The 18,832-nt window shown below is 50.2% G+C and overlaps 6 protein-coding genes across 6 annotated transcripts; 2 read left to right on the top strand and 4 right to left on the bottom strand.

The window, feature by feature from the left end:
• Window positions 1-963: 963 nt before the first annotated feature.
• EDB91DRAFT_1081609 (uncharacterized protein) lies at window positions 964-2,340 on the bottom strand (the record flags this gene model as incomplete). Its single annotated transcript, XM_041315396.1, has 5 exons — window positions 964-1,194; window positions 1,234-1,583; window positions 1,671-1,737; window positions 1,796-2,104; window positions 2,158-2,340. The coding sequence occupies 5 exons, from the start codon at window positions 2,338-2,340 to the stop codon at window positions 964-966; spliced, it is 1,140 nt and encodes a 379-aa protein (XP_041177767.1).
• Window positions 2,341-5,434: 3,094 nt separating this feature from the next.
• Window positions 5,435-5,732, bottom strand: EDB91DRAFT_1052362 (P-loop containing nucleoside triphosphate hydrolase protein; the record flags this gene model as incomplete). The annotated part of the gene is made up of 2 exons (XM_041313674.1): window positions 5,435-5,607; window positions 5,663-5,732. Coding segments are annotated over 2 exons (243 nt in total), but the record flags the coding sequence as incomplete, so codon positions are not given.
• Window positions 5,733-7,765: 2,033 nt separating this feature from the next.
• On the bottom strand, window positions 7,766-8,453 carry EDB91DRAFT_1129477 (uncharacterized protein). Its single transcript, XM_041318570.1, has 2 exons — window positions 8,153-8,453; window positions 7,766-8,101 (listed from the first exon to the last, which is right to left on the bottom strand). The coding sequence occupies exons 1-2, from the start codon at window positions 8,277-8,279 to the stop codon at window positions 7,899-7,901; spliced, it is 330 nt and encodes a 109-aa protein (XP_041177765.1). The 5' UTR covers window positions 8,280-8,453; the 3' UTR covers window positions 7,766-7,898.
• A 249-nt stretch (window positions 8,454-8,702) lies between these two features.
• Window positions 8,703-10,617, top strand: EDB91DRAFT_315725 (Alpha/Beta hydrolase protein). The gene is made up of 3 exons (XM_041326835.1): window positions 8,703-9,079; window positions 9,129-9,302; window positions 9,354-10,617. The coding sequence occupies exons 1-3, from the start codon at window positions 8,895-8,897 to the stop codon at window positions 10,363-10,365; spliced, it is 1,371 nt and encodes a 456-aa protein (XP_041177764.1). The 5' UTR covers window positions 8,703-8,894; the 3' UTR covers window positions 10,366-10,617.
• A 174-nt stretch (window positions 10,618-10,791) lies between these two features.
• On the top strand, window positions 10,792-12,901 carry EDB91DRAFT_1052386 (uncharacterized protein; the record flags this gene model as incomplete). The annotated part of the gene is made up of 12 exons (XM_041313677.1): window positions 10,792-10,926; window positions 10,978-11,050; window positions 11,103-11,140; window positions 11,190-11,237; window positions 11,294-11,464; window positions 11,512-11,691; window positions 11,744-11,893; window positions 11,942-12,097; window positions 12,156-12,316; window positions 12,367-12,415; window positions 12,465-12,608; window positions 12,677-12,901. The coding sequence occupies 12 exons, from the start codon at window positions 10,792-10,794 to the stop codon at window positions 12,899-12,901; spliced, it is 1,530 nt and encodes a 509-aa protein (XP_041177763.1).
• EDB91DRAFT_315740 (uncharacterized protein) lies at window positions 12,669-18,821 on the bottom strand. Its single transcript, XM_041326836.1, has 6 exons — window positions 18,360-18,821; window positions 17,322-18,310; window positions 16,409-17,272; window positions 13,378-16,357; window positions 13,197-13,325; window positions 12,669-13,144 (listed from the first exon to the last, which is right to left on the bottom strand). The coding sequence occupies exons 1-6, from the start codon at window positions 18,719-18,721 to the stop codon at window positions 13,009-13,011; spliced, it is 5,460 nt and encodes a 1,819-aa protein (XP_041177762.1). The 5' UTR covers window positions 18,722-18,821; the 3' UTR covers window positions 12,669-13,008.
• Window positions 18,822-18,832: the final 11 nt, after the last annotated feature.

Genomic DNA, 18,832 nt, shown 5'->3' with positions numbered 1-18,832 from the left:
GCATGGCGCGCAACGCAACTCCAGAAGCGTCGGGAGGACCTTGACGCGATTAAGGGTAAAGTCCTCAAAGCGAGGTACCAGTCCGTCAAGGACTTCGAAGCGAGGTTCCGCACCTCCATCAAGGATTACGACTTCCTCCCGGGTAGTTTAGTACTAGTCCGAAACTCACGGATCGAGTCGGAGCTGAATCGGAAGATGAAGCCCCGGTACCTAGGACTGATGGTAGTCCTTCGTAGGACGATGGGAGGATCGTACCTGTTGGCAGAACTGGATGGGTCCGTATCATGACTTTGTTACGCAGCATTCTGCATACTCCCGTACCACCCCCGCAGTGCGATCTGCATCCCCGTTACTACTATCACCGGACTAGAGGACGACGCATTAGACCAGTTGGCTGAAGGAGATGCTGACGAGCCAGACGAAGAAGAACCCAAGCCCGACCCCAGCGCATAATGATCATCATCCCCATACCACCTGACCCTCATACCAGTAAATATCCCCCGACCCGATCGCATCCTATATCCAAGAAAAAGAAAATACCGTCAAAACAAAAATATATCATAGAAGTACTACTCTCTGTTTTACCCCTAGTTTCGTCTGGTGATCCGTCTCTCATTCCGTTTTGTTCCGTCTCTATCCACCCCGCATACTAAAAAGAAAGAAATTACATATCTACAGATTCCCGCTATATATTCGCCATTTGATCCGATTAGACTATATGTGTGCGCATAAACCACAAGGACCCGTTTTACTTCTCCCGCATGAAGCCACACCATGCACGTTTGTAGTTCCCAAGTGTTCCGTTCGATAATAGACAAAGCCCATCGGATCCGCGGACGGCGGGCGAGGAATAGAGGAATGAAGCAGATCGATGAAGACAAGTCAGACGCGTAGTCCGCAGGCTCACAGTGTTATATTTCTCCTTCCCGACTCATACCTGCTTATACGTTACTTATAGTCCCATTATCCCATAGCATCAGTGAGGATCTGGATAGGGACACGGACGGAACCAGGATGGATCCCAGGACGGATCCCATGCAGAACCCATGCGGAACCCATGTGGAACCCATGTGGAACCCATGCGGAACCCATGCGGAACCCAGACGGAACACCAAGAAAATGCATACATTGTACAAAATATAACGACGGATATTCGAAGACATTGTATATACGGGAGGGGAGTGGATCCGCTAACTAGAGGAGACCCCCAAGACGCCTCTCCAAGCGACCCACCTCAGTGGAGATCTTGTAGGCAGACTCATAGAGGCTGATGAGCTGGCCCTTCAGGATGTGCAACTCATGCTGCACCTTCGCGATTTTGCCCTTCTCATAGTGCGACACTTCATCAGACGACTCCTCCACTGTAGGGGTGGCAGGGACGACTTCCTTTGCCTTACCCTTTCCCTTACCCTTGGGTTCCGCTGCCTTGCGCGTGTTGCGGGTAGCGCGCTTCACAGGGGCCTCGACGATTTCCGGCTCACTGCCAGACGGAACAGCCAAACCGGGAGACGAGACGGTCCGGCGGAGGGATCCACTAGCACTAGCAGAGAGGGTGGGTGCATCCGATACCTTGCCCTTAAGGCCTATCTGTACACTCAGTCAGCACCATCCGGAACACAATCAGAACCCATATCACATACCCGTCGCCTTTCCGAATGAAGCATACTCACACTTCTGATGAACCACGTTGCACCCATTACAGGACCGCTTGTCCTCACCTACACACTCCTTCTTTACCTTCACACAACACGCACAAGGTGGATCCATTGAACACAAGGCAACGGGATAGACGTACCTTGGACGGGATAGCTACCTCCATCTTCATACGGTTGATCCGGGGGGCGAGGGATGCAGACCCGCCTGTTCCGTCCGTTGAAGGGGGTTGCGCAGGGGTGGATCCGGTGCGGGCGCGCGGGGGGGAGTCAATACCCATCTGCACCTCACGGGACTCACGATCCTTTGTGTGCGCTTCGAGGGCACTGCATTCACGAGTCCATTGTTCGTACTGCTCATTAGCCCCAAGCCCAGCGGCCCTTGCCTCACCGGACATTGTAAGGACGACATTCTGGGTGCGGCCCCGGTCAGTGCAGTCAGATAGCGCTCTCTAGAAGCAGAGGGGTAATGTTCCGTATCGAATGGAATAGACAGATCACTCACCATAATATTGGCCCAACGTTCGCACCACATCCTCCATTCTTCCTGCAGCTCCTCCTTATCATCCGGAATGCACTTTGCCTCAGCAATCACCCTATCCTCCAGTTCCTTCCATTCCGTGAGGATCCGATCCTTACCTGAGTCGAGGGGTGCAGGAGGAGTGAAGGCAGCAAAGCTAAAAGACATAGTTGTGAGAGGGGACTTAGTGGGCGATTGGGGGTGAAAAGTTGACAAAAAGAAGCGGATGATCCAAGGAGCGCCCATGTGTATCCTTCATTCCCCATTACATTGAGGAACCGGTTCTTTGGTCGTGTTCCGGCCCATCGTTCCATCATCCTGTGCGACAGCATTACCATCAGACTTCTTAGGCCGCGTTCCGACCCTTCGTTCCTCCGTCCTGTGCGACATCATTGCCATCAAACTTCTTTGGTCGCGTTCCGACCCTTCATTCCATTAACTTCTCGCGCGACATCATTCCCATTGAGCTTCTTCGATCGCGTTCCGTTCCATCATTCCATTAACTTCTCGCGCGACATCATCATCATCATGCTTCCTCAGCCGCGTTCCGTCCACTCGGTCTGTTACAGCCACGTCATGTGACTCTTTTAGAAGAAATCCTGCTAAGTCTGTCAATTACTATAGTGCTGACCGGGGACGGTCAGTATCTGAGTCCCCCACAGGTGTGGGGAACGACCCCACTGTAGGCCTGTATCCCGCATATTTCCCATGCCTTCCCACCATTTTCCCACGCGTTCCACTACCCATCCGCATCTTCCCCGACCCATCCGCTACACGGAACCAAGCGGAACCAAGCGAAACCCAGCGGAACAATCGCGTACCACACACATTATATTCCTTCAGCCTTTGGAACATCCTCCTACGTCTTGTCCATGTCCTTCCATCCTCGCTGGTGAGTACTAGCTACGTTCCCCATGTCACTAACATGTTCCTATCTCATTTCCCATGTGTTACGGTACTTATACGGATCCTTCCGCTACTCGGGACCGATTCCTTATCTCACAGCCTCACCCGGTTGTAGCATATCGCATTTCGGAACCCCTTCCTATATAGGTAGCAATAGATGGGATCTTAGTTTTTTACCTTCTGATAGACTCGACTCCACTTCCACTTACAGAGTACTTCCCAGTACTCCACTCACTGTTTAAAATATCTTCCCGAATCTATTCCTGATCACATTGCATTGCTCCCGCCCCCATGAGTTCCGCTCAAAACGCCCGACATTGGATCCAACGACTTGGAGCAAGTACCAGACACAAGCCTGGTCCGACTTTGCCCAATCATCCTCCTGCAGGCTTGTAGTTTCTTTTCCCTCCATTTGTTCCCCATTAGTTCTGTTTGTTCCCCGTTTGTCCTGTTTGCTCCGCGTTAGTTCTGTTAGTTCCCCGTAGTTCCGCTCATCGCACGCTGAGTTCCGCTCATCGGGAACCCTCCGCATCTTTGTGTTCCCAGTCTTAGTAAGGACCGGAACCCTTCGGGTCGCTAGACAGAGTCTAGTCTTTGTTTCCTCGCACTTATTCGAGGACTCGCTACCCAGTAGCAATCCCCTCGGGACGAGTATAAGCCTTGCACCCTTGTTAGACTTCTGATTCACACAGGGTCTATTTTCCTCACCCACACCATCCAACACACGATGCCTCAGACCTCCATGTGTTGCAACGGCTAAGTATAGCCAGGTTATCATATCCACCTTGCTCTCTATACATTGTTTCATTCTTGGCACCACTTCAAAGAGGTTCACACGGTCTCTCAGCCTGGTTGCTTTGTTAAGGGAAACTAGGCTGAAAGACCATCCTCCCCAGGAGGGTCTCCCTCGAATTCCTCTAGTCCTCAATGCCCAGTCCCCCGAGCCCTCCGTTAGCAGGCACTATCTCAATGCTCCCTCAATTCCCGTGCCCTCCCTCAGCATGCTGCACTGTCCCCCACTGCACTCTCGCTCACTGCCCTGCACAGCGCTGTCCTCTACCCACATGTTAGCTAGTATGACGGCAGTTGTGACCATTGGTATCAAGCCTCCTTGTGGGTATTATTTAGCTGCTCATCACTCTTGTCTGGATGATCAGCGAGTAGCGTTAGGGCCAACGAGACTGGCATAAGTATCTTGATCTCTTTGAGCTTCGGTCAGTTTTTTTAGACTAGCACGTTCTTCTTTGTTTCATTCAACTTCAGACAGGATGATTCTTCTTGATCAACAGCCTTTTAGCTTCAAACAGTTTTTTTGGCTGTTCTCATGCTAGGTGTCCTCATGTGCGTCGCGGGCATCTCATGAAGACTTATCATTTTTTATGTACAGAATACATGTGTACATTGGCACTCCTTGACGTGGAGATGGAATGAGTGGAAATGCGAGCATCGCAGGGCGTTAGCGTTAGCGTTGATAGGCTACCAGTGACCCTGGTGATTGACTTGGATTGGACCCTGTGAGCAAAGACACATGGGTGGTCGTATGACTACTTACCTTTGTGCTCCCAAACCTGGGTCACTACAAAGACGCCTTCTTGTTTGATTTTGCTGTTCTCTGGTCTGAAGCTTGCAGTTGGGATACATCTGTGTAGTGTCAAAAAAGAAGCTGAAGAGATTGACTCACCTATCCAATCTCGGATCATTTCAAACACTTACTATTCGACGTGAGTCTACAGCTACCTCTTCTTGTTTCACTACCCACCATAGCTAATATGGTCAAAGATATGATCAAAATGATAACTAGTTTGGGAAGCATCCGAACACTGTGGGTAGTAGTTTCAATGAAATTCACTAGATGAAATCAGAAGATAATTCAGTGAAACAAAGAGCATTAAGAGCTGAAACAGAGGTGCTGATATTGCCGTTTTTTACTCTGAATTTGTACTCTGAAAGCATACTCTGAAAATATGCTGAAGTTGGGCTGGAATCATGCCAAAAGATTAATGTTGCAATGCCACATCACATGATCAATTTCACATATGATAATTTGCAATTGGCAGGAATTGAACCCAGGACCTCAGACGTCACGCAATTATAACTGCAGCATCATTACCACTCAGCCACAAGAGGAATAGGCGGTGGAGGTACACTCGTCTTCGTAAGTTCCGCGACAACATCAAATATCCAGTTTCCAAGTATCGCAGTGACAGGGCGCATACCACCCAGCGTAGACGCCATGCTCATGTGTCATTCATGAACCAGGAGCTCATCCTCATCGTCATCCTCTGCTGCGAGGATCTGCAACTGCGTCGTATCCAGGAAGCTCGTCTTCAACGTCATCCACTTGCAGGAGGTCCAATCAGAACCCTTGCTTGACGACAGAGCCTTCCCGCATGATGTAGACAATGTCTTGTTCTTCGATTGAGGCGACGTTGTGCGTGATGATGGTGGTGGTGCGGTTTTGGTGCCATCGGCAAATAGCGGCCATGATAAGTGCGCGAGTTGGGGGGTCTAAGGCTGATGTTGCTTCATCTGAAACGAGATTACAAGATTAGGGTAAGAATATGAGAGGGAGATGGGAACTTACCAAGAATCAAGACGTCAGGGTCACGTATCCACGCCCGTGCGATTGCAAATCTCTGGCGTTGTCCACCGCTAGTGTAGGGGGCAGAAGTATTTTGGGGCAAGTTCTGCCAAAAAAACGGCAGAACGGCAATTGGAAGAATGGCAAAAGTTGGCAGAATTGTTTTGAGGGTTTCTGTGTGTTCTAAGATAACGGCAAAAAATTATCTAAGCTATTGGATGGATGCTACACCCTCTGACGTCAACAGCGCATTAATATTCCAGGCTGCCTCCGTGCCTTGTGACCCACAGCCAACCACATCAATCTCTTCAACAAACCCTGCAGGTGTAATTCCTTTATCGACTTTCTCCAGCTCATCCCAATCAATAATATCTCCCCCGAAAATATCTGGGACTTCGCCAGTACCTTCTTGCAAGCCTCGTGACTCCAGCATCTCATTTTCAAATCTGTCAAATTCTTCGAGCAGCTCCTCATCTGTAATTGACTCGGGACCTGCAAGAAATTCGTTGTCTGAGTTGCGAGAGGCACCAGTGAGTGGTGGCACCCATGCAAACGACCTTTGAAGTTCATCTGCCAAGGCTGTGTCGAGTCCGTGCTCTGGCCGAGTGTGCATATGGGCATGTTTGCGATGTGCTGGCTTGCCAGCTTCGTGATCCACTTTGTGCAAGAAATTTGCATAGCTTGCCCGGAGTTTGCTCAGAGACTCGAAAGTCTGAACTGATAGGTTGCAGCGCTTCACAGATTGTACCCCACCCAGACCCGAGAAATAACGCTTGACATCAGCAGCATGAGGTACGATTGAGTGGATTATGATCGCAAATGCCTTCAATGGACAGCGCTCGGCACTGATGGGGAGGGTTTCCTACCAATTGAGTGCGTCAGCCTGCCCTCCCAAAAATACTCCAGAGCATTTGTGATAATCCTTTAAGTCAGCAACGAGCATTTTTGCAAGCTGTTCGCTCCATTGCCACTGTTTAGCAATGTCGAGAGCTACCTCCACCATAAATTTGAACGAACGTCCGTTTATGGCTTGCAAAATCACAAGTTTTCGGCACATTGGGTGTAAGAATAGCGCAAGACTGTGAGTTTTTGTGTTCATTGCAAAAAAACGCCGGTTGAAGACAGCCTTTGCGTGTTGCCAGAAGTGAACATTATCTCCTTCTTCAATTGGCAACTGAGAGATTGTCTTCGCAAGCCGAATTAGCCCAAGCATGCAGGAAGCGAGTGACGAATCGCGGGACTCCTCATCTCCGATAAGGTCAACAATTGGCTTCATAACCTTGATCCCTTGTTCAATGGCAGGCCAAAACTCTGCGTCGTGGAGGACAATGGTGACAATATCTGGGGCAACAGGTGAGAGGCCTCCGATCTTCTTCTGTGCGTCTTCCCGCAGACATAAATGGGAAAGTGATTGTCTATAGTTCATTTAATTCTTTGCTCAAACTGATAGTAGTCATATTTTTTCGCACCTATGATCACGGACACTCATTGACTGGAGAACAAGTGCATACCAAGAACTCAAGGAAGTTACGGAAAAACCAGTTCTCCGCAACCAAGAAAGGTATATTAGCGTGAACGATGAATCTGTGGGTTTAATATTCACGCAGTCAGTACACAGTCAATGATTTGTGACACTTGAACTCACTGAAACAATTTGAAATTTGCACGTGTTGCTTGCTCTGGAGTGACTGGAAGATCCACGAATCCAAAGAGGTTCTTCCGTTTCTGTGGAGCTTTAGCTGTGTCTCCTGAAGTTGACGGGGATGAAGAATCTGCATCCACGATAGGTGGGAGTAGTAGTGCTTGATTTCCGTTCTTTGTAGCGAGATAGTTACGGACTTCTGTGCGAGCGTGATCTGGAGCCGTAGGGCAAATATTCCGGTCAAGAATATGCTTGAGATGTTTGTCGTCGCGACCTTCTATAGACGTCGAACAGTAGTTGCATTTGTAAAAATAACGGTTGGATGAATTTTGGACTTTTTGATCCTGGATAAAGTGGTTGGTGATGATTTTTCGAGTAGGGCGGCCCGTAGACTTTTTCGAGGACATATTGGCATGCACGGAGGCTCAGATACACTTATTCGAAGTCAAACATATTCTATTTGATGATAATTCAAATAAGATTCACGTTGACTTCTGCCGACTTCTGCCCAACGACCTCGACCTACTGCCGGCAATTGCCGTTTGGCAATTGCCATTGGCAGAATGGCAGACTTCTGCCAACAACACTATCCACCGCTCAACTGAATGCCTTCTGCACCGTGCCACTTAATAGCGTCTCGTAGCTTTGATCTAGACCTAGCACCCAAGACTCGGGCATCGCAACTCTGCATGCTTCTTCTACTTCGCCTCTACTAACGTCCTCTGTACGTTTGCCTTTGCCTACGGTGCCGAGGGCTACGTTCTCGTGAAGGCTTCCGGGGAAGACTGGCGCGGACTGAGGTGGGTTTGGAGTCAACGGGAAAGTGATGCAAGGGGCTGATGGGTCAAAAGCGGTCAAACCGCAACTAGTAAATAAATAATTACCATACAAGGACAGTACAAGTACACCACGCACCTGCCAGTACTGCGACCCGACGCGCGGCGCTACGTAGCTCATCATCGACGACAATGAGGGCATGAGGAGTCAGGACAATAGAGTAGGACTCTACTGCTTTTGGTTATCATTCCGAGATTTTTGAACATACCACGACTTTCGGGTTATCATGTATGTAGTGAAATACTGCAGTAGTTGAGCTCGCTGTGGGCAACAGCGAGCACGAAGGTTTCGGAAACGTGCAGAGTGCTGTCCGCGGTGTGGGAACAAAGTGTCGCTTACCCGTTTCGGTACATACAATACTTAACAGTTAGTAGTAAGTAATACAGTATTTAGGGCGAGGTTTAATGCTGGTGTTGGGATATAACGCAACTAAGCTATGTAATAGTTAGCGAGGCGCTCGATCACCCAGTATAATAAGGCTTACTTATTGGGTAACCCAGGTGTGAGATTGATGGTGGTGACATTTTGCGTTGTTTGCTGTTGTTGAATCCAGAAGCTGCCGATTCTTCATGAGTTCCCATTCAAGTCCTTATATTTCCGATGCCACGGAAGCACTCTGAGTCATTTACCGTCATGTCTGCTTAGCCTATGTAGACACACTTTCCTTTCTCAATTTTCGACATTATCATTATCTCTTTCATCTATTTTTCGCAACGTTTGTGTGCTATCACGATCCGAGTGGTTAAGTGACTCATCATGTCTGTTCTTGCACCCTTGGTCGATCAAAACATTTACACTGTTCCATCTTTTACTCTTGAGAATGGGAGGATATTGCGGGAGGTCCCGGTTGCCTACATGACTTGGGGCAAACTGAATGACACTAGAGACAATGTTATGGTCATATGTCACGCGTTCACTGGCAGCGCAGACGTAGAAGATTGGTGAGAATTCGTGTGTTATTCGTTTTAGAGGAGTTCTTATGCTTCCTAGGTGGGGCCCTCTTATCGGACGTGGAAAGGCCTTCGACCCCAATCGCTTTTTCATTTTCTGTGCTAATGTTATGGGCTCACCATATGGATCGGCCTCTCCTGTGACGATTAATCCAGAGACAGAGAAACCTTATGGTCCAGAATTCCCCCAGACATCAATACGTGATGATGTGCGGTGGGTAGCCTTTCGCTGTTTCCAATGATCCCTGACCTGATATTCTGGCAGACTGCACAAGCTCGTTCTTGACAATTTGGGGGTTTCTAGTGTTGCTGTAGCCATTGGAGGCTCGATGGGCGGAATGGCTGTGCTTGAATGGCCTTTATGCAGCCCCCCAGGTTATGTCCGCCATATCATTCCTTTGGCTACGTCTGCGCGGCACTCTGCTTGGTGTATCAGTTGGGGAGAGGCACAGCGACAAAGCATTTATAGCGATCCCCTTTACGACGACGGGTATTATGCAACACAACCTTCAACAGGTTTATCTGCCGCTCGAATGGCCGCACTATTAACTTATCGATCGCGCGACTCTTTCGAGAGTCGCTTTGGACGTCGCCCGCAAGTTCCGCCTGTGGAGTCTAGCGCCGTCACACCTTCATCTATTACACTTGCTGATCAGGATCTTGCTGCTCACAACGAGGGTCACAAAAAAGTGACCCGCATACGCTCCCAAGCTCAAACCTCAGCCACGTCATCTCCACGTCATTCTCCAACAGAAGGGCAGAAGGGCACGGGGTCTATCTCACCCCCTCCACCTTTTTCAGCGCAATCGTACCTGCGCTATCAAGGCGCCAAATTCGTGGCGCGCTTTGACGCTAATTGTTACATCCATATCACCCGCAAGATGGATACGCATGATGTCGCTCGAGGACGGACGTCTACTCCCGAAGATACTCCATCGCCGACCGCACAGTCGACCGCTCTGGCCGCTGTGCTTGCAACTCTCCCCCCACGCGCATTGGTGATCAGCGTCGAAACAGACGGCCTGTTCACTCCTTCTGAACAAAAGGAGCTCGCAACGCACATACCCGATGCAGAACTCGTCGTCATTCCATCGCCTGACGGGCACGACGGTTTCTTGCTTGAATTCGAGCAAATCAACACGCACGTACTCCGATTTCTCAGAAGAGAGTTTCCAGGATTATATGAGAAAGATGAGGAGGACACCCCTGAGGGGGACTTTGCGGTGAAGAAGACAAGTTTGTTTGGAGAGGCTGAGGCAGATATCGCGAGGTGGTAGAGGTAGGGCTTGCCCGACTGATTTATGTGATTCCATGATACTTATTGTGGCGGGGATGTGTCTTGATATGTTTTCCCTGATATTCTGAATAAAGGAATAGATGGTCGATGGGGACATAACACTACATATCAGATATCTGAGGTATGCCAAGATAGCTAGGTTAGGTTAATAAGACATCCGTCGCAATTGGAGTGCGCACTTGTGGTTGGACTAGTATTTGTTTAGGACAAGTTTAGGAACGACTATCCTGATTCGGTTATGGTTTGTCTAGGGGAGACTGGTCCAAGTTATTCACCAAGCTACTCAGTAGTCAAATTATCCAAGTCGGTGTACTACTTGCTTCAAGCTTCGACCGGTTAACCAGTAACCCTGTCTAATTAACTCGAGTTCATCGCTGCTGCCAGTACTGCCCTGTCAAGTCGCGGTATGGTTCTCTTGAGATTTGCACCTTCTCCCACTGGTGCTCTTCACCTCGGTGGACTCAGGACCGCTCTGTACAACCACCTGTTCGCCAAAAAACACGGAGGCAGATGGATTCTCAGAATAGAAGACACAGACGCGGTCAGTTCTATGCTTCTCTATGAATCACAGCAAAATCTGATGTGTGTCCAGGCGAGATATGTACCGACCGCAGTGGACGGCATTAGGAATGCATTGGCATGGGCTGGTCTTCCTTATGACTTCGGTATGCTGCACGTCACGTTCTAGCTCAAACAACTAAATGAATCTTCATCCAGGTCCTGGAATGGATGGGCCGCATGGGCCATATTTCCAAGTCGGTGCTTTACAATCTGTCGCGCACCCCGTATACTGAGCTCTACCAGTCAGAACGGCTAGACCTTTACCATTCATATACACGCAGGCTCCTAGAAGTCCGTCGTTCGCTCATTACTTCTCTACTCTTCATTTAACCATCGCCAATTCGTAGTCTGGTCATGCATATCGGTGCTTTTGCTCACCTGATAAACTTGCTGCCACCCGCGAGAAGCTTGCACGCACGGGGTCGAATGCCACGTACGACAAGTCCTGCCTCCATCTCACTGAGGAAGAAGTTGCGCGGAGAGTACGTGCTGGGGAGAAGTCCATCGTTAGGCTGAATGTGAGTACATATATTGTGCAGGCAGACCTCATGCTTACAACTCATAGGATGACAACCTCCCAGACAGGTCTTCACCTACCGACATCGTTTTCGGCACCGTTAGGGATGCACATGCCTCACTTCCGACAGATCCTGTTCTTCTGAAATCTGATCTGTTCCCTACATACCACCTGGCATCCGTTATTGACGACCATGAGATGGATATCACTCACGTCCTACGCGGAGAAGTGGGTATTCATACCTCCATGATGCGACGTCCTCAAATTTCATGCATTCCAGGAATGGCTACCTTCACTACCACTGCACCTCGATCTGTATTCATGTCTGGGCCTCAAGCCCCCGCAGTTCGCACATCTACCCATCCTCCTGAATCCGAATGGAACAAAGATGTCAAAGCGCAACGGAGATGTGTCTGTCCTAGATTTTATGGTACGTCACTTTCATTCACTTACAAACTTTGAACACCATTCCCCATAGCGCCGTGGGTGGGAGCCGGAATCTATTCTAAATTGGCTGGCACTGGCCGGGTGGGGCGTGCACCACGAAAATGGCCATGCTTCGCCGTCCGGAACGCCCCCGACTCAGCCTCCCGACAGTACAACCCTCATGACGCTTCCAGAACTCATCGATCAGGTGCGTTGTTACTATTTTATGTGTTCTTTACGTGTTCTACGACAGTTTGATTCTACAGTTTGATTTATCTTCCCTCACGCACCGCAGGAATGTTCTTGATCCTACGAAGCTCGCATATCTTAATAAACATCACCTGATGCGGAGCTGGCAGAACGAACAAGGGATTGCCTTCCAGGCAAAGCGAGTACATGATGTTGTGAAGGCTGCTTTCCCTCACAGGTAGTCCGTTCATCTATCAATATCTGACTTTGCTAACTGATTGTTTCTAGTCGATACACTTCTGTGGAGTACATCACGCGTGTGATCAGCGTCTTGCAGGTAAGCATATACCAACTACTGGTTGAAGTCATAGTTATAATGCACTCAGGGTCGCATAACAAATCTTCATGACGTTCCTACACTCGCTCCGTTCTTTTTCGTGGAACTGGACTACACGTTGCCTGAAGCGCACGGTATGAAGCGAGGGATATCAGCTGATGACTATGGCAAGTCGCGCACTACCACGCCAGTAGTTGACATCACTGATCACCGTGCCTAATTGTAGACCACGCACTGCGACGAACTATTCTGCAACTTGAGTCTTCATCACCATCAACTCAATCTGACATTGGAGTTTTCTTGCATGATGCGTGCGAGAAAACAGGCCTGAAGCCAAAAGTCTTCATGACTGCTTTGAGGCATGCGCTATCTGGGATGAAAGCGGGACCCAGTCTTCCTGAGATCATTGATGTTCTTGGCACCGAACGGACAGCGGAAAGGTTGAAATTTGCACTTTCAGCACATAAAACTAGCGATTCCACATAAAAATGATCGAAGATCTAATTGTCCTCTAGCTACTTGTATACAGATGATGTGCGATGTACAGTTTCTTGCGAAAATTACGATGAAGACTGTCATTCAAGAAATCAAAATCAAAGTGTCTCCCATCCTCCACTGTCGACCGTGCTCTCGAGCTTACGAGCGACAGCAGTTGGGATGCCGTGGTTGAGCCACGTTTTGCGGACTTCTTCCCACCTAGCTGGGTGTATGTATTGACGACGACCGCGTCTGTACGCCATAGTTGAATATTCGATTAAGATACAGCAGCGAACTGACTGACCTCATTGAAACATCGACCTCACCATGAACATCAAGATAAGGGGACTGTGCAAATGTCCCGTTGCTAGCATACGAATAAAGCAGCGAGCATCGTTTTACAACGAAGTACACGCCAATGGCACCGCCGCACCTGTGACCCCAAGGAATCAGTATCATGTCGTGGCATAACGTGGATGACTCACTCTCGTGTGTGCATATTACACTCCCCTCTAACTCCTGACTCGTCTTGACAGCAGTGACTCGCCATACAGCACGTCACTCCGCAGATCAGACAAATTGCAGCATCGGTCGGAACGGTGTTGCATCGGTGGCATTTCATCACCTTGTCTCGCTCACCAAAGAGGTTATCGAGGATCAGCGGCAGACGGGCGATCCCATACACAGCCGCGTAGTCAAGCACAACGCCACAATTGAGTTGCGAGGCTGCATGAGAGTGGCCGTAGTGGGCGCACCATCCCGAGAGGGCGTTCTGAAGTGTATCTTGATTTGGGAGGTCTGCCAAGGGAGGAATGCCGAGGGTAGCCAGTAGGCGTTTATACTCGTTGACGTTGGAGGCACCTAGTAATGAAGTTGGGAATGTGAGCGGGACGACGGATCGACATAGGATTGCTGCCCGTCTGAGGAATGGAAGGGTAAATGCATATAGCATCTTCTCAATACGAGCTTCACCAAACGCATCAAAGACTAGCGTAGCAGTGTGCTCGAAGACGGGTGAGTGTCGCACGACAGACATGAAGAACATGCGGACATCGCCGAAGATATCAGCATGAGCACGAGCAGCGGGCTGCTGGAAAGCGGTGTACGTCCTGGCCTTGTTGAGGACATAAACCATGCCGATGACTGTGCGAGCCAAACAGGCGTAGTAGCACAAGATCAGGACATGCTGCATCATCTCGGGAGCTACTGCGGCAGTTTCGATGAGGACGGTGAATGGGTCGCGTAAGAGCAAGGGGTATGCGAAGGAGGTCAGTGATGTGCGACTCCACTCTGGGAGCAGACGTTTGATTATGGCCTGCTTGACCGATTCCCGGCCACCGTCTGGCCGACCATCCAGTTCAAGACCAGCAAGTCTTGTCAAGCTGGCAAGCAACCCACGAATCATTCTGCTTTGCGTATCCGATAGCGAGAGCGAATCCGCCACAATACCTCCCGAGGCATCAGTCCCACGAGCAGCGACCTCGATAGCGGAAATCGTGTATCCAACAAGGTCTTCCGGAAGATACATTCCGGCGCCTCTTTCTCCTACTTCCGGTTCAGGGCGCTCGCGAAGATGGCGCGTTTGTTGCGAGACCATTCTGGATGTCAGCATAAGGGTATCGAGCATCTTCGTCGAAGCCACTGCTTCCGGCTTCCGCACAGCGGCGCCATAACCAGGATCCTGAGCGCTCCAGAACACAAATTCGCCCGTCCCACTTCTAAACTGCAGACCATCCATGACGCTATCTGGTTTGGACTTCAAGACGCTTATACCCGCGGCTCGAATCCAGTCTGGGAATGAGGTTTGGCTTGCGGGAGCATTGCTAGGGTGAAGAACGGGGAGAAGGACGTTGCCCAAGCTCTTACATAACGGGCAGATGTACTCCTTGCGCTGGATGTTTTCAGGATGATTTCTCGTCGCATGTGAGCGGTGCCGCTGGCGAATGGAGGAATTGTACACTTGGAAACAGTCGAGGTGCATCATGTGGCCACACACGGACGCGTGGAGCCCGAAGCGAGTGTACTGTGTAGGGAAGCCATCGAAGTTGGGCGGGCTGGTGCTGTCGAGCTCCTCGGCATTGGTTGGTGGAAAAGTGGTGTCGCGCGGAGTCGCTCGATCGAGCGACGGAGACATTGTCATAATCTCGTTGAGATATTGACACTGACTGTCTGGGTGCTTCCTAAGCAATCGACTGGGTTGCACAAGGCCCAGAGAACCAAACGCTTTGGCCTCGTTGAGATCTTCCTGGCAGACAATGCAGGTGCCATACGAGGAAAGTTCATCGGACGTCTCATCCATATCCTGATCATTTTCCTCCTCCTCTTCCTCGAAATTGAGTGAGAAACTCGCTTGTTGAGCCTTCATCTGCGCCATGATAGCCTCTTGGCGTGCCTTAGCTGCCCGTTTCTTGGCGCTCTCAACATCAGGCGCTGACGTAGTAGGGCTCAAGATTATGCGAGGAGGCTGTATCCCGTCCGGAACATGCTTGGACATCTCTGTGAGAATCCAATCAACGCGGCTCTTGTAGGGTTTGTATTTTTCATCATGTTCCATGGCGCATATGATGTCGGCGAGTTTCTTGCCTTCGGCAAAGGGTTTAATGACAGAGACGTGACTGAAGACAGCCGGCCGTTCTACGAGCGCTAGCATGATGAGCTGGAACGCCTGGTCGAGGATAGCCTCAGCGGAGGGCGGGGCCGTACCCGCACTGTTGGTGAGCGCAACCACGTTGTATATGGAATAGAACATAACCTGAAGCAGGGCTTCAGACTCCAGGACGGACGGGAGTATCGAAAATGGCCCGGACGTGATGGCCAGCGGCTTGGGGACGATGACTGGATCTTCCACGCCCGTCTTCTTCCGGAGTCTGTTCTTCAGGATGACCTCAACCTCCTCACGCTTGTTCCGCGTGTAGTGGAAGGTAAACGGATCCACCTCATCATATGCCTCGTCCTTCAGCTCGTATGCGCCTGTGTCGGACGTCGACTCTGGAGCGCGGAAGTGAGATACGTCCTTGAGGACGCGCTCGAAAGATACATCATCCACCATCCTCTCTGAGACGCGCTTGGCGAGGTCGGTGAATGAACTTGGCCCCGCCGCGAGCGCGTGCACAATCTCGCGGCGGATAGCACGCTGGAATGGAAGCTTCGTGGCGCTGGCTCTCTCACCAAGAATAGTTATGAGGACATAGAGTACCTCTTCGACCATGCTCAGAAGATGGGCGCCTTCATAGGGGGATTTCTCGACTTCGCCTTGGAAGAATGAGAGGAGGCCGAAACGATCTAGGATGGAGACGATGATGATATTGGGATCAAGGATGATGAGGGACGACTGGAGGATGAATAGGTCTTGGTCGTAGCAGAGCTCGCGGAGCATGAAATCGCGGTAGTGCAGGAGCTGGCCGCGGATAGGGAAACCGTTGCGGACCCATAATCCTGCCCTAATCTGGGCGATCATAGCGAGCACTGCGAAGCCATGATGTTAGACAAGCCGTAATATTGATAAGTTCATTTTACCTCGTAAAGGGAAATCGATTAATGTGAGAATCGCGCCCTCGTTAAACGGGCGCAAAAACAGGTCTCGGACACCGGATACCCCGATCTGCTTCAACGACTCCTCCGACAAGATATCAACATGCTTCAGCAGATCTGCCAGGAGCCAGTGGAGCGAGTGATGGAAACTGACCCATCCTTCCAGCACGTTGAAATCAACAATCCGATACTGAGCGTCGCCAAACTCCACCTCGTGCAGCATCGGCTTTGAAAATTTGGCCTTGTCGAGCCTGTCCGTCGTGAGCGTGCACACGGCGAGGATTTCCCGCACGACAGTTGTGATTGCCCCTACAAGCTGCGTTGGGTTCGCAAACTCAAAGGCTTCACCATAGACCTTGATGACGCGGGACAGCGAAAGCGTTACGTTGAACACGCTGATCCACACGTCCGTCTCATACTCGATGTGGCTCGATGCGATGCGCTTGTTTGGGTTGATACACATGAAGACCTGGCATACCTTCACGAACTTGCGTATGAAGTTCGGGTGACGAGCGATGAGCTGCTGGACAGGCCGGTTGTGACAGAGATACCGGAGATCGCTGAAGACGGGCATGAACCGCTTGCTTCTAAATGGGGGACTTTCGACGTCTATGTCTTGTTGGGCAGGGGTCGTGGTGAGGATGTGCTTGTCCTCGATGTGATTGGTGAAGAAGTTGACGATGATGTCGAGCAGACGTGTCATGAGATCATGTTGGTGGACAATATGAAGGGCAACAGACGGCGCTGTGAAAAGTTGAAGGGCGAAATACTTTATGGATGTTTCCGCTTCACGGTCAACAAGAAGATAAGCGTCAGCGACGCGATGGTAGATACTGGCAAAGTGAGACGCTGTAATACATCAAAATGTGTTTGTAACGCAGACTTCATCGTGACATACCGATGGCAATCTTATGGGGATGCGAAAGTATCAAGATCGACGCATAAATTGCCTTCAAATGTATCCGGGGTTTCTTCCATAGTCGAGTGTGGTAGATGAACAACCAATCAATACGGCATGGACGCGCCAGATCTGTGGCGAGGTTTGGGATTTGCGGACCAGAAGTGAAGAATGTGTTCTCCCGCCGTCTCGGCGACAGCAGCTCGGCAGCAATGATTTCCTTGATTATCAGTGTATCCACCCCCAGTCGGCTTCGAGTGAGATCCAGCAGCCACTCAATAATGACACAAGCGACCTGCTCGCGGAAAGTATCGTATGCACGACGAATCGTGACACCGAGCTCAATCTTTGTCATTAAATGCGCTGCCTCGAGGAGCCGGGGGACGTCACCGTGGATGTCAATGATTTCCCGACCCGCATCGTCAATAGAGTGCGCCATGATGCTTGCTGTCTTCCTATCATGACCTGTGGTTTCGCATATAAGCTTGATGACTTCGTCAAATGAGTGCTTGTCGTCGTTCCAAATGATGATGGCATATTGGTCCTTCTGCATAGGATCTGCTGAGGGTTGTAATCGCAGATCAGCCTCGTTTAAAGGGACGGTCGCTTCATCTGGGGAGTAGTCCAGGGTGTCAAGGATGAAGTCGAATGCATATGCAATAGTACGACTCATGAGATCACGTAAATCGGGCGGGATAGCGACTCTGTACGGGTAATTCTCAACGAATGGAATCTCGTCAGATATGGGGCGCTGTACAGGTCGAGGAGTGTCGTCGACTGCACTCAAGGACTGTTCAATCTGCTCTTGGATATGGGGAGCAAGTGGATGGAAAGGACATGAGATAGGTTTACGCCAGGCCTCGATGTCTCCGCAATCACAGCAGCCGCCGGCCTGCTGAGCGACGAAGAAGCTGACATTATGATCCGAATGGTCACTGGAATGAAAGCAGCGGCTACAGAGAACGCAACTATCGTCGAGAGCGCAGTCTCTGAAGGGGTATTGTGAATGTCTGGCAGGATAGTAATCGGATTACTAACTTGCAACGAAAACAGCTCTCTCCCTTGCTGAAGATATGTCCACAGGGCCTTCCTTCAACGACAGGATCCTCTGAACCGGCACCAGCAAAGCCCAGATCTGCTTGAACGCTACTGAGAGTGGCGTGCATGGGGAGACTGGAATTGGACAATGGGAGGAAGAGATGTGAATAGGGTCCCCAGAATGCATCATAAAGCTCTGATAGGACTTCCGCACGGGTTGCGGGAGAGAAAATATACTTTCGTGAACTTGGCATCGTTTCGAAGGCGTAGCGGAGACGTGAAAGTGGGTCTGATGGCCTGTCGCGAGGATTCATTGTCGCTGGATGCCGGGAAGCGTTGAACAATGACATGAAACTCGACATTTCAGTTCGACATGAACGTTCAATTGGTCCGAACTCAGACACGCATGAACTGAAGACTACACCGATGGAGGGTCTCTCCTACCAGTGGCTGGCAGTAACATGATATTATCT

Source organism: Suillus paluster (assembly GCF_016628075.1).
Source record: "Suillus paluster strain FC165 chromosome Unknown EDB91scaffold_22, whole genome shotgun sequence".
In the NCBI taxonomy this organism is placed as follows: Eukaryota; Fungi; Basidiomycota; class Agaricomycetes; order Boletales; family Suillaceae; genus Suillus; species Suillus paluster.
This window is presented reverse-complemented; position numbering and strand designations above follow the sequence as displayed.

Coding starts and splice junctions, on each gene's coding strand:
- EDB91DRAFT_1129477 (XM_041318570.1), bottom strand. CDS start 8,279: ATGCCCTCATTGTCGTCGATGATGAGCTACGTAGCGCCGCGCGTCGGG. Junction 8,102..8,152: donor TACTAGTTGCGGTTTGACCG/CTTTTGACCCAT, acceptor CTCCAAACCCAC/CTCAGTCCGCGCCAGTCTTC.
- EDB91DRAFT_315725 (XM_041326835.1), top strand. CDS start 8,895: ATGTCTGTTCTTGCACCCTTGGTCGATCAAAACATTTACACTGTTCCA. Junction 9,080..9,128: donor AGCGCAGACGTAGAAGATTG/GTGAGAATTCGT, acceptor TATGCTTCCTAG/GTGGGGCCCTCTTATCGGAC. Junction 9,303..9,353: donor TCAATACGTGATGATGTGCG/GTGGGTAGCCTT, acceptor ATATTCTGGCAG/ACTGCACAAGCTCGTTCTTG.
- EDB91DRAFT_315740 (XM_041326836.1), bottom strand. CDS start 18,721: ATGTCGAGTTTCATGTCATTGTTCAACGCTTCCCGGCATCCAGCGACA. Junction 18,311..18,359: donor GAGAGCTGTTTTCGTTGCAA/GTTAGTAATCCG, acceptor ATACCCCTTCAG/AGACTGCGCTCTCGACGATA. Junction 17,273..17,321: donor TCCCCATAAGATTGCCATCG/GTATGTCACGAT, acceptor GATGTATTACAG/CGTCTCACTTTGCCAGTATC.